This window comes from Pelobates fuscus, chromosome 1, assembly GCF_036172605.1.
Source record: "Pelobates fuscus isolate aPelFus1 chromosome 1, aPelFus1.pri, whole genome shotgun sequence".
Lineage (NCBI taxonomy): Eukaryota > Metazoa > Chordata > Amphibia > Anura > Pelobatidae > Pelobates > Pelobates fuscus.
Genome location: NC_086317.1, coordinates 20,228,391 through 20,246,371, shown reverse-complemented (window position 1 = coordinate 20,246,371; position 17,981 = coordinate 20,228,391). Strand labels below are relative to the sequence as shown.

The window sequence follows — 17,981 nt, the reverse complement described above, 5'->3', positions numbered from 1 at the left end:
ACCTGCTAAACATGCATTCGTTACAAGTCACAGCAGTGAAAAATGATTTTTATTTACAAAAAAAAATAGGATTAATACTAGGTCAGGCACTGTAACACAACACACCTCCATTTTAGCCTAGGTGGTGGAGCCAAGTACACTTTAACCCGCACGGGTTTCGAAAAACCCAAAAGTGATTTATTGAACTCATGAAGGGCATAATCACATGCAAATCACTGGTAAAGAATCAAAATCAACGCAGACCGGTTGTGAGCATCATGTTGACCTTTTAGTGTACTAATGCGTATTTTTAAAGATGTGCAAATATTATGTGTTTTAAATAATGATCACCAATCATATCTTTTGAAAAAGTGCGACAGAAGATGAAAGGTTATATTTTGTGGGTCATCAATATATCATTCCAACTCTTGGATCACATTCAAGGGTCACGTAAAACACAGTTCCTAGGAAAATGTCAAAGATAATTGCTTAAAAAGTAATGTGTTAATGTTGGCGCTATTTTTATGTAACACTATCAAAGATGGTGGAGATGGGTAATAAACCAAACTGCAATTATTTCTTTGCCAAGAACACTTAACACATTAATTGTTTATACTTTAATCTGCAATTAAAAAAAAAAAAAAAAATGTTTATAATAAATCAAATAAAAATGGAAATGGCAAAAAATGTGACAATATACAGTTAAAACACATGAACATAGAGTTAGGCTAGAAGAAAAGAAAAAAAAAAAAAGAGGGGCTCCTTCTCCATCAGTCCTGATTGGGAGAAACATACGAACCAAGTTGCCAAATTAGATTTCTATACTGCGCTGAATCTTGTAATATTGAGTAAGCACTAGCGTTAGGAAGACATCGAGGCAAGATAGTAGTACAGGTGGGACATCTGTCGGTCACATCCTACACACCTCCGACCCAGAGAGGACCATGCAAGAATATTTCATAGTTCCAGTAAGTCAAGTTTGGAAAGGTGTTACGTGAGTCTTATTTTTACCAGTCCACACTGCAGACCTTCATTAAAAATTCCAATTAGAGCGATGGTGTCAATTTTCATTAATATTCAATACGTGTCCAGTAGAACATTGTTCCGAGGAGAAACCAGAACTGAAAAACAAAATTTAAAAACACTCAGGACAAATAAAGCACATTAGCTTGCTGCAGTGTGTCTTTCCCTCCCCCCCCCCCATTTTACAAAAAGTACAGATTTTAATAGAAATGATAACTTTTAAATTAACCTTGTTACTTCCCCTAGCTGTCAGACAACCAGTCCTGTTACTTCCTGGTTTGGTTTGCTCAGTAGAGCTAAACTCTAGAGACAGCAATTACCAAGAGCACCTGCCTTGCAAAGACTTCTCATTGACCTCATTGTAAAGTTGGACACGGTTGGGCAGTTACAGAAAGCCTGGGCTGGGCGGCGTGCAAAGATATCTGCAGTTAGCAAGCTTTTTTTTTTTACATATACCCCAATAAAAAAATAAAAATGCATGTTTTCGTTGTGGTATATCTACTAAACAGTGATTTTTGGGGGGAATTTGAGTGCCCCTTTAAAAAAAACACCCTGTGGCGATGAATGTTGACACATTTTTAGCTAAAATTATGGATTCTCATCTCACTCCAACTATGTAGTATTTTTTTATGTTTTACAGATATTCCAGTTTGAATAATATAGAATACTCTCCAATTCCTGAACTATTGATATTTCATATAATATATTATCTGTGCATGTATACGGTACACTTTGGGTGTTTTCATGCGTGAGAAGTGGCTGAACTATAGACAAACAACTTCAACTAAAGTCTCAAAAACTGGAATAATAAATACAAAATGTAACATGTAACTCTGTAAACTTACCGTCCAGCACAAAATGGCAAATCCAAACCAGGCAACTCCCCAGGCGTGGCGATTGAGTGGGCCACCAATAGAATCATAACAGCCCTGTCGGAGAGAAGAATTGTATGAGCGAAAATTCCAGAAATGGTTTCCATTCAATGACCTCAGTGTTCAATACATCAGGTATAAGCAATCAAAGTCTCTAGACAAAACCAACCACATTGTTTGCAGACAGGAATGCATTGAATGAGACGTGCGGAGGTTTATACTTAAAATGTTTCAGCCAGGAAAGGCAATAAATTAAAGCGATACTTTGAGCACTATAAGAACTTCTCTGTTATTAAGTTGTTATGGAGCGAGGTGGCCCCAAGAGTCGGCTGGTGTTCTCAGCCTATCAGTCGTTCTCCATTGAGAAATGTACATTTTTTCCCCACTCACTTTCCTCAATGGGGAGCTACTGATCTGGACACACCCAGTGGTGCCCAATCCAAGGTTTCTGGTTTGAAGTCTCTTATATTAAATGGAAGAGCAGAGGTACAGCAAACTAAGCAACGTACGTTGGTATACAAGTAATTTGGCACTCCGACACGACATCCCAGCAGATTGGAAGGCTGCCCAAGGCCATTCATCACACAGCACTGCTGGGGCCAAGGGAAAGCAGAGTCAGAGTTAAAAGTGCGGAAAGCAGAGGTGTAGGCCTGCCAGTCTGAAGGACCATTCACACCACAGCATTTGTTCTGTGGAAATAAAAGGATATTGTTAGACAACAAAAATAAAATCACAGTAAGAGGTGGAAATGCAATGACAAACCTAAAAGGTATCAAATAGTAGAGATGTACCGGATACCGCACTCATCAAATAACCCATGTGCTCTGAAGCCAAGGCTGGCCAGGCCTCCCTTGCAAGATATGCAGAATAAATAACGGTTTAGGCGCTCTGGGATAATGGAAATAGCAACTTTATTGGGGCAAAAGCAGCAACGTTTCGACCCTTCTGGATCTTTATCAAGCTCATGATAAAGACCCAGTAGGGTCAAAACATTGCTGCTGTTGCCCCAATAAAGTGGATATTTCCGTTATCCCAGAGCGCCTGAACCGTTATTTATTCTGCAAACTGTAGACGGTATTAACACAAGTGATGCAATTAAAAAAAAATACATTAAAAAAAATGGAAATTAACAAGGTAAAAATTAATCAAATTTGGTGAACACACACACACACACACACACACACCACTCCTATTTTTTATAGATATGCTATGTTTGTTTAATTACTTTTTCCAATTCTCTACAATTTCAATTTTAGTGAAAAGCAAAACAAAAATGAACTTTAGGAAAGGCACACTGAACGCATTAAGAGTAATTTTCGAAATATTTTTAGCAACATAGTTTTCAATTCACTCTGTATAGTACATAAACGCTGATTTAGATTAAAAAAAAAATACATAAAACTTGCCAGCAGCATGATTCTATTCCAAACGCTGGTTACCCCCTGGATTTTTATGAGTGCGTCATTGTTGTCATAGTTTTGGCTTTGGTAGGATTCCAACATCTGCTTCAGGAACAAGTCGGGAATAAACTGGAAACAAAATAAAATTAAAATGGTTAAAAATAAACCTAGGCCTTTACATTGTGTTAATAGCATTTTAATATTAAAATAGAGAGTTCTGAGCAGAATTTCACAGGGAAAGTCTTAGGAGTGCACATGGTTCCAAGAATGGCCAGATGAAAAACATAAATCTGTGGAATGAATGTGAATTGACCCATGAATTTTAGGTCTAGTAATTGCAGGTCTCTTGTTTATTGCCCCCAATCGGCAGATTTGTTTAGAAACCTCATATGGGTTCATTGTAATAAAGTTACTTTAGAGAAAGCCCATTGTATCTGATCGTCTCGGCCAAGACAGCTAAATGGGTTCTCCATGCAGATTGCAGAACTTGCTACTTGAGGGTTTTGCTTAGAAATGTGCCTAATAAACAAGATAAGGTACATCCCACGAGTTATATTTCTGGTGAGGGAAGACTGTTTTACTGGAGAACAGTTTTGTTTTTAGATAAGAGGGAGTTATGTACTTACAAAGTCTCTCTGTGTGGCCGCGGTTATGGCAGAAGCTGCTTCAAAGCAATAGACTATGAACATCAAGATGAGATACTGAAAGAAGAAGAGGGAATATAAACTTAGAAACTGCACATCTTTCTCAGTGGATATAGGAATTATTCCGTATCGGGTTACAGACGTTTGTGGGACGTTTCCCCCAACAACATTAGCAGGAAAAGAACTCTCAGATTTAGAAGAACATTTGCATCATGTCGAAGTTAATGGATATAAATTGTGCGTCAGACAGAATATCACGATTTGAGCAAGACTGAGCATTCACAGGTTTGTGAACATTAGAAAAGATATAGATTGTCTCTAAACTATGCTCAAAAGGAGATAAAATTATTAGATGGACATGTTTTTCAAGAACACCAGATGCCATTCAGAATGCAAAGGGTCAATGCACAGCCGTGTCTTCAATGGAATCCAACAGCTTGCCTTCAATGCAGCAGATATAACCCATTGTGGGGTGACTATATCTGCTCCTGACAGAGTGTAAGAGTACATGTGACAAGACTACCTTACCCTCTTTGCTATTTATTGTGAACATCCATGTTAATTTAAACAGTAAACTCTCAAGAAGGACCTTTCATCTGTTAGAGCAGTTGTTCCCAAACCAGTCCTCATGGCAACCCTACCAGTCCAGGATTTAGGGGTTATCAAGTGGTATCTTAGGTGGCTTTTTGGTTGGACAATTGGACATTGGGTAATCCCTACTTTCTGTACAGGTATGGGGTGTGTGTTGAGGACTGGTTTGGAACCAGTGTTAGGTGTTAAGAGTGTGTCTACTGCCTCAAACTATCTGGGATTTCATATATACGACTCTATGTTATGCTGGCTTTTCTTTTTGCCCAACAAGGTAATTTCTCGAAGAATTCCATAAAAAATCTCTGGTCAGTCTCTAGTTTCCAGACTGCTGGAGGACACTGGATAATAGATTCTGAGAGATACAGACTAGATACCCCTAACGAAGCCCTCTACTGATAGACTTACAGCCATAAGCAACCGCCGGTTGGATTTCATAATTCCAATGATTCCCATGATCGACAACAGAAAGAAGCTGAACCCGGTAAAAATGCCGATCCAAGCGGCTGCAAAGATGTCGTCATTGTTCGTAGCTTCCAGGAGGGGATAAAGGCCATTTTGATCAGACACAAAGAATATGCACTCTGCAGTCAGCGCAATGCCACACAGCTGGGAAACAACAAAATAATAATATAAAAAGAGTTATAATCTACATGCTAGAATCCTACAGGAATTAATATGGGTAGATTGATAATTCTGCAGAAAGATAAAAACAATGAATACAGAGACGATTAGCCTGAGTGAGGCATGGGATGCTTGCTGGATTGCTCTGTACGTTATTTTGATCATTAAGTAGTACTCCTTATATTAGCATAATTATTGATACATTGCCAACTTCAAAGTAGTATTTTCTCCCCACAACCTTTCGTCTCTATGCTCATTTCCCCTCTAGATTGTAAGCTCACTGGGAGGGTTCTCTTCTCCTTTTGTTGAAATGCGTCTAATTATCCCCTGCTTGAAATTCTGAATACATTGTAAAGCAGTCTGGATAAAATTACTATATAAGAACCGTTAAATAAATTGAAGATGCTAGCTCATCGAAGTCTTATTCTATTCCAAACTCCAGAACCAACTAACCAACTAATTGTCACAGTGCAGAGATTCTACCATGCATCCATTTTGTGTCATAGCCACTTGGCCTTCCGTGATGGCCTACGAGCACTGGGCTACCTTGGCTCCAGCGTGCACTACTCCACATCACTGTCCAAATGTATACAGGTAAAATGGATGTCCTATTTAGTACAGGGCTTGGGCTTTAGGCGTGTTAGAGAGCTCACACATTACTCAAATCAGCATATTTTTTAAAAAAAATCTTACCCCAATTATCACGTTGCCAAAAATGAGGAAGCCTTGAAAACAACGGACACCCGAACTGCCGGTCGCCATTTTCTTATATCACTTAGAGGCCTTAAAAAAAATAAAACACTTTGTAATATTTTACAGAGAGGATCAACTACATTCAGACCAGAGTTTGAACTGAAAAACTTGTGTTGCTGCTTAAATGCCGTATTAGATTGTGATGTTCCTTTTAACCCAGGTTTGATGATGAGTTCTGAGACGGTGCAGGACTGACCGTGTTCACTTTAATTGGGGTGCATTGCACTACACTGGTTATTTGGCGTAATGTCAGATTGGTTCTTACAAATTAACCAATCTTCTTTGGCTCCTGGTGCTTCACCTGCTAGGAGCGGTGTCAGTGCTGTCCTCTCATGCATATGGTCTGTCCTGCTAGAGCCCCCACAGATTACATCTCAAGCCTAAATCCCAGTAAGCACTTGTGACGTCTACTGGGATCGGACAAACATTTACAGTAAAGCTCTGCCTTGTGTCAACCTCATACTTGCCCATCAGAAAAAGTAACCCCTGCTTTGTCTTATGATATCCTTGAATTGCTCAGACGTGACAGAGCCACTTTAAAAAGGTAAATGCAGGGCTAAAAAGTCCACTTACAACTAGCCACTGGCAAGTGAAAATTTAGCCCTGGTGGATAGAAATTCACCCCTGGTGAGTGAACTAGGACCCTCCAGGCTTACGGTGGTGGGTAGTCTAAGCCCTACCTAGTAGTGTGGGAGATGAAATTGTAAGACCTGCTAAATGGGTAACTTTGTAATTTAAATCAAATTCAAGGTGTACCTTAAAACAAGACAGACATACTGTATTCCTCCTGGCAACAGAACGTTTAATAAATAAAGCTTAAAATTTTCAGTAAAACAAAATTCATGTTTTACTGAAAAAGTTAAGGTTTTAAAAGAATATGTAGCTAATAAACTCGTAAACAATATATATTTTTTGCATAGGGCAACGTTGGCAAGTCACTGTGTGAAAGGCTAACTACCTCTGCGTCTATCAATTTGTTGTAGACGATATATGTGACCGTGAATGTTTATGTAACAAATGCGTTGGCCGGTTGTCATTTGTTTACTTTACTCACGACATAGTTCTAAGGAATATTTCACAATATTTACTACAATCAAAAACCAACATAACACCATACCTTCAACAATTAAACTTCCAAGCTGGGTTTGACAACTCAGCATGGATTCAACGCATTTGTCTCACAGAAAGTCTGTTTGGGCAGCAGATAGAGGTCCAGCCACGTTTTTTGGGGTGGTTGATATGGGCACTGCTGGTTTTTGATGATCACACAAGAGATTCATGAGATATCTGCAACAGGTAGAACTACAATAGCAGATTTCAAAGATTCACACAAAGATGTTCTTTGTTAATAAGGTCACAGAGACCCTCAGCCGGTTCCCAGACTGGATAGGTTAGATTATTTCTATGTTTCACATTCCAGAGCAAAAATCACAATGTAGACACAGCCAATACCTTGTCCGACCTTTCAACTACGTGAAAAAACGAAGACCGATCTCTCCACAAATCTAACAAAGCATATCCATGAGATAACGTGACATAGCTTGACCCCATTTAACCGTAAACAACTAGCTTTCCCAACCTGGCAGGCTGTGATGCCATGTGGGCTAAAAGTTTCAAATACAAAACTCGACATTTTAGTAGGTAAAAAAAAATAAACACAAAAAAGTAGATCCAAAAAAAAAATAAAAACTGGATGGCAAACTTTTGGTCGTATGGCATTTTCGCTCGGCCAAATGTCAGCAACATAAAAAAATATAAATACAAAATATTAATTTTGAAAAAAAATAATACAAAAAATAGCCCTATCAAAAGGGCACACACAAAAAAAAGTAATGCTTAGTCTGACTTGGTCAATGAGCTAGTTATAGTTCTAGAACAGAGTAAATGGCAGGGTAAACATCATTCCTATTGACTTAGGGGTTTAAACACCTGCTTGCGGGCAGTGATAAAATCCCATCTGACTGCAAATCCTGGATTGGAAAAGGAAATGAAAATGGGACCCCCATTAGCACCAGCAGAGACACTAAATTTTGGGTGAATGTATTAAAACCCACTGCAGTCACAAACACTGCTCACCAAAAGGCATTCTGCAATTACAAGCAATGAATCCAACATTATTAACTGTACCTGTTCAAAGTGAGTATCTTGTTCTGGGGGATGGGGGTGGAATCATGTGGCATGGGGTGGAATTGGATAGGATGGGGGGGAATCATGAACCCCCTGGTGTTATTTCACTAGTTAAGTGAAATATAGAAAAACCAGAACAAATGAAACCGATTCGTGCTTTAACGAGGCCATCGGTGCATTATACATGTGGTCTATAAAACCCCTTTATGGATATGCAGAGTGTTTGGATCATTGTAGATCTGGGTGTTTTATGGTTTTTTTTATTTATTTTTTTTTTTTTAAATGTCTGAGAATGCATTAATATGTATATAATAATAATAATAATGCCTGTCCCAATTTATAGTGGGAGATTTTGTGATCGATTTTATTAGGAGATATTTTGTTGTGTGAGGGTTTAGATCTGCAGGTCAGTATCGCAGTTAGCAGGACATACACACCCACAGTTATACCTGAATGGGAGAATTTCTGTTGTAAGGCCATAGTAGCTGAACGGATAGCGCTGCTGATTTAGAGAATGTTTCCAGCTTGGCTATTTTGACCTTAAAGGAACACTATAGTATTAGGAAAACAAACACGGAGAAATAAACCTCTCTGCGGAGAAATAAGGTATTTTATTTACCTATTGCTGGCCCCAGTTTAATCAACCTTGTGGATATCAGCCAATCCAATGCTTTCCCATAGGAAAGCCAATGCTGCTGAAATAGGAAGCACCTCTAGTGGCCGTCTGAGTGACTGCAGCTTTTACACAGTGTTCCGCCTGCAGGGACAGCATATAGACACCAGAAGCAATACATTAAGCTGCAGTGGCCCTTTAAATTTCAATTCTCACTTTATTGAATAACCCTGTCAGACTGCAACGCACGTAGCTGGCTAATTCTGTGACAAAGGAGGGACTTTATGTTACAACCAAGGACTACAATGTGATAATACACATTTACAGAATGGAAAGTAGATACCAGACAAGGTTCCAGTATGAGCAGTAAAGGCCAACACTGACAGAATGAGCACCTTAGACCTGGAGCACCTTTCTACAGATTTAATTAAACCAAGTGTTCCATTCAGGCTCACTAGATGGGTCTATGGTCCTCTATATACAGCTTTACAGGGTATTACATTACAGGGAGGTACAGTAGGTATACAGTGTATGTATATTATAAATTATATAGCTCTAACAGGTCTACTCAGCACTTTACAGGTTACATTACAGTAGAGGGAGGTACAGTAAGTGCAGTAGGTATACAGTGTATGTATATTTTATTTATATAGCACTAACAGGTGTACTCAGTACTTTACAGGTTACATTACAGTAGAGGGAGGTACAGTAAGTGCAGTAGGTATACAGTGTATGTATATTATATTTATATAGCTCTAACAGGTCTACTCAGCACATTACAGGTTACATTACAGTAGAGGGAGGTACAGTAAGTGCAGTAGGTATACAGTGTATGTATATTATATATTATATAGCAAGTGCAGTAGGTATACAGTGTATGTATATTATATAGCTCTAACAGGTGTACTCAGCACTTTACAGGTTACATTACAGTAGAGGGAGGTACAGTAAGTGCAGTAGGTATACAGTGTATGTATATTATATAGCTCTAACAGGTGTACTCAGCACTTTATAGGTTACATTACAGTAGAGGGAGGTACAGTAAGTGCAGTAGGTATACAGTGTATGTATATTTTATTTATATAGCACTAACAGGTGTACTCAGCACTTTACAGGTTACATTACAGTAGAGGGAGGTACAGTAAGTGCAGTAGGTATACAGTGTATGTATATTATATAGCGCTAACAGGTGTACTCAGCACTTTATAGGTTACATTACAGTAGAGGGAGGTACAGTAAGTGCAGTAGGTATACAGTGTATGTATATTATATTTATATAGCTCTAACAGGTCTACTCAGCAAATTACAGGTTACATTACAGTAGAGGGAGGTACAGTAAGTGCAGTAGGTATACAGTGTATGTATATTATATATTATATAGCAAGTGCAGTAGGTATACAGTGTATGTATATTATATAGCTCTAACAGGTGTACTCAGCACTTTACAGGTTACATTACAGTAGAGGGAGGTACAGTAAGTGCAGTAGGTATACAGTGTATGTATATTATATAGCTCTAACAGGTGTACTCAGCACTTTATAGGTTACATTACAGTAGAGGGAGGTACAGTAAGTGCAGTAGGTATACAGTGTATGTATATTTTATTTATATAGCGCTAACAGGTGTACTCAGTGCTTTGCAATGCATCCATACCAGACTAGGATTGGGACTGTTCAAACAGCCACTTTTAATGAATTGAAAACCAAAAATTCTAAAATCTATGTTAAAATAGCCAGGCTATGGAGCTGTGACGACAGGCTGTCTGGATAGTTTTTCATGGGATACTTTGTGTATACATTTGTACATTTAACAAATTTACTAATAAACTCACTGATTAGTAAAATACAATACTGCTTAAAAATAAACGCTGTGATAATGTGTAAAAAAGTTGTCTTTTGTTTTTTTAAATTTGCATTACCAGTGTTTGAGTCCAAAAAAAAAAAAAAAAAAGTAGTTACTCTGAAACAGCTACATTCGCAGGGCGTCAGTACATATACTCCTGTTTAGAAAGACCTATATAAACACTCAAGTACTCAGCTAATTTGTTGTGATCAGAAAACCAAAACCAAACATTGCAAAATAATAATTAAAAATCAGATTAATGTCTGGATAGAAAGTTGTAGCAATACAGGTTTATGGAATTGCGAAGTTAGAGAGCCAGTTATACGACATCAGGAACACAGCAGCCAATAGCTATCCTGCAAAATGCACCAAGTTAGTTAGATCTGGACAATCTAACACTAGCAATGGATTTCCAAACTCCGACAACACATTTCTAGACTCCAATGAGGCTTTGTGTAGCTCGGAAACAGCTGGAGTTCCAAAGCTAGTCCTCACTGTACAAAAATATACTTCCTACCATAGAAGGAGCACATCATGGATCAATAATCAGTCACTGCAGAGGGGGTTTGTAGGCTGAGGTCAGGGTTAGGGGTACCTTCATGATACTACAGACTAGAATTCCAAAGCCAATCGTAAACCCCATCTACCCTGAAACCTTTGTAGGAATCATTATAAAATCAGAGCTATAACCACCAGTCTGTCTAACGCTGCAATGTTATAGCATTGCTACGGCTACAACTTTATTGTTGGTTTTGTTAAAGTGAAATAGTTGACTGCAAATGTGTCATTGTATCCAATAGGAGAATTACGGTTCACTTGCCATAACTGAAACTCTCAAGTCGTAGGCTGTGGCCCGAGTCAGATCAGAATGTAGATTTGCTTGTTTGTTTCTCCCCCCCCCCCCCCCATTCTTCTTCAAAAGGAAAGCTTGGGCCAAAGTTAGTCATTTCACAGCTGAATAGCAACAGCCGCACCCTTTACAAGCAGTCATTTCACGCAGGGTTACAGTGTGACAATATTACAGTCCAAATCAATACAGTCCCTTTAAGCATGTCTGTCACTTTTGGGGGTCTTCGTATAATTTGCAAAGACCCCTGAAGGTGACATCTCTGGTTAGGGTCTCGTGTCCATAGGGTGGAAGGTACACTTATTTAGGATCCTGTGGGATCCTTCACAATGCGTGAGACCAAGACTGAATCCCAGAACCATTGATGACAGCTAAATGGAAGAGAGAGAGCCTGGGCACACATAGCTTCCCAAAAAGTAGACTTTGTTTGTTTGTTTTAGTTTTAATAGGAACAAGGTCATGTTTAGGCTCACTTACAGAGCCTTGATTTATTACTTGTGATTGGACACAATCTGACGTCACAGCTCTGCCTTTACCTTGGCCCCTACTTTGGCTTATGGCATCTTTGGATTGGGCTGGACGTTTAATGAAATCCCAACACGGTCACCATCAGTGTTTCATAAGATCCTGAGAAGTGACGGAGCGGTTTTAAAATCAGATCCTGTAGAAAGCCACAATTTCTTAAAACCCTGCACCCTATCACAATGCATTATCGGTACACAGGTGTCCCACAATCCTACCACTGTTCGTGACACTTGGAAAAAAAAACAAAAAAGCTATAAAAAGGTGTACCTTGTGAATACAGGTGGTGACAGCCTATATTTAGTAAGATGTGAACAGACAGCCACTCCTTGAAGGAAGCCTAGCCTGGAGCGCTGTGTATTAGCATAGAATCTGCTTCCTTGTGAGATACTCAGAGAAACACAAACAAGAACTTAAACGTTGACACTAAGAGATACTATTCTAATAAAATATTAAACCTTAATGTCTTATCTCATGACCCTCGGGGATATAAAATATCACTGTGTGTGGTGATGGTAGAATGAAAAGGGCTGCTCGGCAAAATGTAAATACTGTAACTGGGAAATCAATTTGTTAATCAGGAGGAATTCCAAATAAATTATAATATATATATATATATATATATATATATATATATATATAGTGTGCCAACATATTCTGCAGGGCTTTACAACTATATATTAAGGGCCCTGCTCAGACAATCTTAAAATCTATGAGGATAGATGGTTGGGGTCTTTCCAGCAGCATGTGAATGCTACGTACTACAATGAAGACTGTTTCTGTTCTGCACAGTTAGAAGTGACGTATACACAGAACAGATGGGAGGACCAGCAGTGCTATTGCCATTTTATTTTGACAGCTACTCCTTATTCATGTGGATGGTCAGCACACAAAATGTGTTGCCTTGTAGTACACAGTGTTCATATTACCCAGGGGATTAATCCTTCAGTTTATCATGGCAGTTCCTTTGTGCAGCATATGAATTCTGCGTACCGGCATACTATTCAGTCAGCACAAAGAAAAAAGATAACTCTCCAGTAAGAATAATAATGGCATTTATATAGCGCCAACATATTCCGCAGTGCTTTACAATATTATAAAAGGGGCAAATTTAACAATAAATTGACAGGATCAATAGGTTCATGAGGACCCTGCTCAAACCGGCTTACAACTGCCACCGTAACCCTGATGGGATAGCCATATCCACAGTAGAGATGCCAGACCTGCCACGCTTTCCTGGACACATACCACTTGCACATACTGATAGACAACACAGGAAAAGTGCTGCACTGTATGTAGAACTCAAATAAGCAGGGAGCAATCAAGTGAACTAATCAGTTAGCCTGCAGCATGTGAATGCTACATACTGCAGGGAAACACTCCTCGAGCCCTGTCCATCAGTACATACAAATCGGTGGGTGTCAAATAAAACTTGGCATCTTTAATCTGTACTAAGGATTTAATCTTTCGTGGCCAGTACACTCCACAGAGGATTAAAAAGGACAACCATCACCTTCATAACATTTTAATATAATATTACTTTTATCAAGTTTTGAACAGAAATAGATTTTTTTTTTTTTTTTTTATGAATATGTGTAAAAAAAAACCAAAAAAAAAAAACCTCATCTCTACCTTTAGTATATGACAGGGTTCTTCAGCCATATATATGCACCTTGGGTCACACAGTATTTGATCACAGTTAGTCTCTATGGTTTTGCTTCACTCCCTGCACAGAAACTGAGAAAACCATAGAGATCAACTGTTCAAACGCTGTCGGACCCAAAGTGCATGGATATGGCTGAAGGATCCTGTCCTATACTAAATGTAGGGGTTTTTATTTTTTTATTTTCATTAAATACTTCAATAATAAAAAAAAAAAAAAAAAAAATTACATTTTATTTTAAAATTTGATGCTCTAATTATATTAAAAAGGTGGTGACAGTTGCCCTTTAAGGGACTTCCAACCCCCAAAACCACTCCATTTAAATCTTCAACATTCCGGACTAAACACCAGACCCTTGGGAATGAGCTTCTATCTAATAAGTATAAAATTTTCAACCAGTTGATCAAACCATTAGTAGTGCCATACAAACTACAAATAAATATAATCATTGCTTTCCTATACTCGTCTCGGGTATCCAACTCACCAAATTCTGCTGATAGTCTCCCCTTGCTGATCATATGCACCTGTCTCTGCTGCTCGCGTTAGCAAGACTTTTAAAGATCTCTATACCTTGACCAACAAAGGCTTGCCATTGGAGGAGATGGATCACATGATCAATACACCTAGCTGAACCTGTTCTAGAATTTGGGTGTAACATTGCATCCTTGCCATTCTTTTAAGTGTAGGAATGTGGCTTCAATAAAAAAAAAAAAAACACCTACATCCACTGGGCATAGAACGACACAAACAGAAATAATTCTCTGATTCACTAAGGACCCATAAAGCGCTTGTATCACCAGGCAAACGGACAGGAAACATTTCTCAAATTATATTAGGAGGAACGATTAATTATTGTGAGCTGTCCATATTTTACGGATTACAGTCCTGACGTCTGCATTTTTTATAAGGGCCCTTGATTACAACACTGCTTTGGTCGACTCGGCACAGTGATGGCAAAGCATGGCGTTTAAAATGTGCGTGTACTCCAGCTCCCATCATACTCAGTCAGCCAAAGGTTGGGAAATGGAATTCACGCACACTGGAAGGGCCACGGTTGGCCGTCATTGTCCTAGTACCAAGTTACTCAACCCCTAGACTACATCATCACTGGTGCTTTACCAGCACTATGACTGTAAGAGCATTGTGGCAGATTTAGTCCTCAATATCTAGAGTGCCATAGGTGTCCTACCCCTGCCCTATCACTAGTGAGGCCAATGTTTCATAACCATAACCACTAAAGTGAGAATTGTTAGGAATTCTAAGTGAATTTTAACTTTATGACCAAAATAGTCAAATTGGAAAAAATCCTGATCGCCTTCTTTTAAATGGATAACCCGGAAACTTGAAGGGTTCCTCACTAAAGTGCAAACTGTACGAAATTAACATCCAGATTACAAAATTGGAGCTAAAATTGCCAAGCTCTGACTGTGGCCGGGCTGCATAATATTTCCAGGGTTTTTTGCTTTAATTTGTCTATTTGGATTTTATTTTAGTACATTTCAGAGTTTAGTGAATAAACCCCACAGTTATTCATTAAACTGCGAATTGTTGGGAAATAAAAGGGCATTTAACATTTTAGACCCAAACAAGCCGCCCCTGAGAATGTTTCCAATTCAGCTATATTGGCCTTACACTTGCAATAGTTTGAATGTACTTTTTTTTTTTTTTATATTCTTTATTTTGTTCGTGCAAGTGATTAACAAGTTTGTTTGCTTGTCTACAACAGCCGTGGCAAACCGGACAGTACATATAGTAAAGAAACAACATAACAGCATTGAAGACAGTGCACATTTTTGGTATAGGTAATCATGCAGAACATTTATAGGTTATCAATGTGATGTGCTTAGTATAGCTTAAATCATAAAGTGATTATCATGCATAGTAAACTGCATTGAGAAAAATTTGTTTTCAACAGGCTTATGGAGCGTTTGCATAGTTTAGTCGGTTTGAGCCCAAAAGGGCCAAGGTGTGTGTTACGTGACCATTAGTGTATGCAAACGGGCTTAAGTCCCCTGACCGGGGTGGGTGTATTATCCATCTCCTGTCGGCTCTCTGCTCTGGGGATGAACGGTGTTACAGAGGCTGGGTCCCAAGATGTCGCCGGTGCTCCCGTGGTGGCAGGTGTGTCTAGGGATGATAGTCCCAGTGTTTCCAAGAAGGTGGGCACTTCTGACATGGAGGACAGAGTGTACACCGTCTCGCCTTGGGTCACTGTTATAGAGCCATTCCGCCCCCATCGGTATGTCAGTCTTGCGGCTCTTAGCAGCGTCGTAACTGGGTTGTATGATTTGCGAAGTAGGAGCGTGGACCTTGTTAGATCTTGGAAGAAGGCCAGGTTCGAGTTTTCAAAGGTCAGTGGGGGTTTGCCTTTTAGCGCTGACAATATTAAGAGTTTGTCAGGTAGGGATATGCAGCGGAGGATAACATCGCGTCCCGTGGTAGATTGGAGGTGCAAGGGGTTTGGGAGGCGGTATACGCTGTCAATTGCTACCTTCATGGCCACTGCGTGTGGCAGAATTGTGGCAAACATCCTCCTGATGTAATGAGGCAGTTCCTCCGCCGTGATTGTTGCGGGGATGACCCTAATCTTGATGTGGGTACGTCTTTGGCGATCTTCCATTGTGGCAAGCTTGAATTACGTAGATTGTTGTTGTGTTTGAAGTGTTTTTATGGAGTCCGCCATGGTGGTGAGTTGGGATTGTACCTCAGTTAAGGCGTCTTCGTTGGCCCTTACTCTCTCCGATACTACTCGTACCTCCATTTTCAATATGGCCGAGACGGCCGCCAGCATTTTGTGAATGGTCGGTGCAGTCATCCGGTGATTCAGATGGATCCACGGGGGGTGTAGGTGATTGTTGCAGGCCTGCATGCCCAGATTGTTGTGACGCCGTGTCTTGATCCCTTTCGAGAATGTCACTTGCGGTTGAGGGCCTGTGTTGTGCCGGCTGCTGCAGCATGGCTCCTATGTCTCTGCCATCTGCTGAGGTGTGCGGCGTGCCCGGTGTGGTTGGCGAGGCAGACGGTGTTTGGGTATGGGATGTCTCAGCACTGGTTATTGCGATGCCTCCCAGGAGATTCTCCAGGCCTTGCAGTGTGTGGTAGGCCCTGGGTGTTCTCAACCAATTACTGCACATCTCTGTATAGAGATTTGCACAGAGTTGGCATTAGTCAGCCCGAAACTCTTGATCCAGACTGGCCAATGACGCCCTAATGATGCTGCTGGAGGGTGAGTTACCGATCTAACAGTAAAGGAGTTAAAAGCTGCATATGCAACGTCCAGGTACCAGGACCACTTTAAATCACTAAAGTGGTGATGGTGCTTTGAGTACCCAGAGTTTACGTTTAGAAAAAGTACTGAAACATTTACATAAATAACTGAATACTCCAACATTTGTAATGATATAATCTGATACCATAGGGAGACCAAAACCTACATTTAAGTATTGGAAGAACCAGGCGTCCCTTAAAGCATGTAGCCACCTACCCTCAAGTGACGTATCTATTTACTGAAGATATTTTTAGGGTGTTCTGCACCGTGATATACTTGCAGACACAAATGGGAAATAAGTTTCCTCTTTAACTTTGTTAGCTGTTTGTTACAAAAGGGACACAGGCAGGAGAACATCATTCGGGCACACATACCACAGAATGAGAAACAGTACAAGCTCTTTATTTTTTGTTTTTTTGTTTTGCAAAGTTGAGGTTTCACATTTGTCACATTCCATACAGTCTTCACATTTGAAACTTCTGCTATTTACTGAGATACGTGTAACAGCACCAGCAGGGAGGAAGACAAACCAGTTCATCTACAAAATGATAAAACCACTTACATTAAAATTCAGTTTGAGCTCCCTGAGCCAAATTCTGAACACTTGGGAAAAAAAAGAAATCACTCCAATAGTGAATTATTTGGATTTTTTTGGAGATTTGCACCCTGGCACCTGGAGTTCAAAATGTATCTATCACTGATTTCTTTATTGTCCCAAAATTCTATATGTACACATGATATACTGCAAACAGACATTCCACAGAGACGCTGACTAATCTGGAGAAGCATAGAACCTTCGATTATTTTAAAAATAAAGCACAGAATCACAAATGTATGCAGAAAGAGGTAAAAGCGCACTCTTTGTGTTAAATGGAGTGATAGTATCCCACTCTGTCATGTTAAAAAAAATGAATAATTATTTTTTTTTCCCTGCGTATAAATGTTATCAGTTTAGATGAAGGAAATAATTCATTTTAGATTTCTCCCCCCTCAAAATTCCTGTAAACGCAACTGTGTACCTCCCAAGTGCCCCTATTTAGGAAGGACAGTCCCTACATTGGTTCTAACTCCCCCTGTCTCTCTTTCAGTCCTAATGTCTCTCTTATTTTGGAGCTCCATATTGTTCCTATAACATTTTGGAATTGTATCATTTACTGTTAAATGTCTGCTATATGATATATATGGTGCTATATGATATATATGGTGCTATATGATA

General features: G+C 39.4%; 1 protein-coding gene across 1 annotated transcript; it reads right to left on the bottom strand.

Annotated features, from left to right (window-relative positions):
• Positions 1-589: 589 nt before the first annotated feature.
• On the bottom strand, positions 590-14,076 carry UPK1B (uroplakin 1B). The gene is made up of 8 exons (XM_063442074.1): positions 13,982-14,076; positions 5,824-5,913; positions 4,915-5,115; positions 3,901-3,975; positions 3,281-3,403; positions 2,384-2,563; positions 1,848-1,931; positions 590-1,100 (listed from the first exon to the last, which is right to left on the bottom strand). The coding sequence occupies exons 2-8, from the start codon at positions 5,890-5,892 to the stop codon at positions 1,050-1,052; spliced, it is 783 nt and encodes a 260-aa protein (XP_063298144.1). The 5' UTR covers positions 5,893-5,913; positions 13,982-14,076; the 3' UTR covers positions 590-1,049.
• Positions 14,077-17,981: the final 3,905 nt, after the last annotated feature.

Excerpts from the sequence above, each read along its gene's own strand:
- UPK1B (XM_063442074.1), bottom strand. The coding sequence starts at position 5,892 with ATGGCGACCGGCAGTTCGGGTGTCCGTTGTTTTCAAGGCTTCCTCATT. Across the intron at positions 2,564-3,280 it reads GGAATAGAATCATGCTGCTG|AACAAATGCTGTGGTGTGAA; the intron begins GCAAGTTTTATG and ends TTATTTCCACAG. Across the intron at positions 1,932-2,383 it reads CAAATTACTTGTATACCAAC|GGCTGTTATGATTCTATTGG; the intron begins GTACGTTGCTTA and ends TCTCTCCGACAG.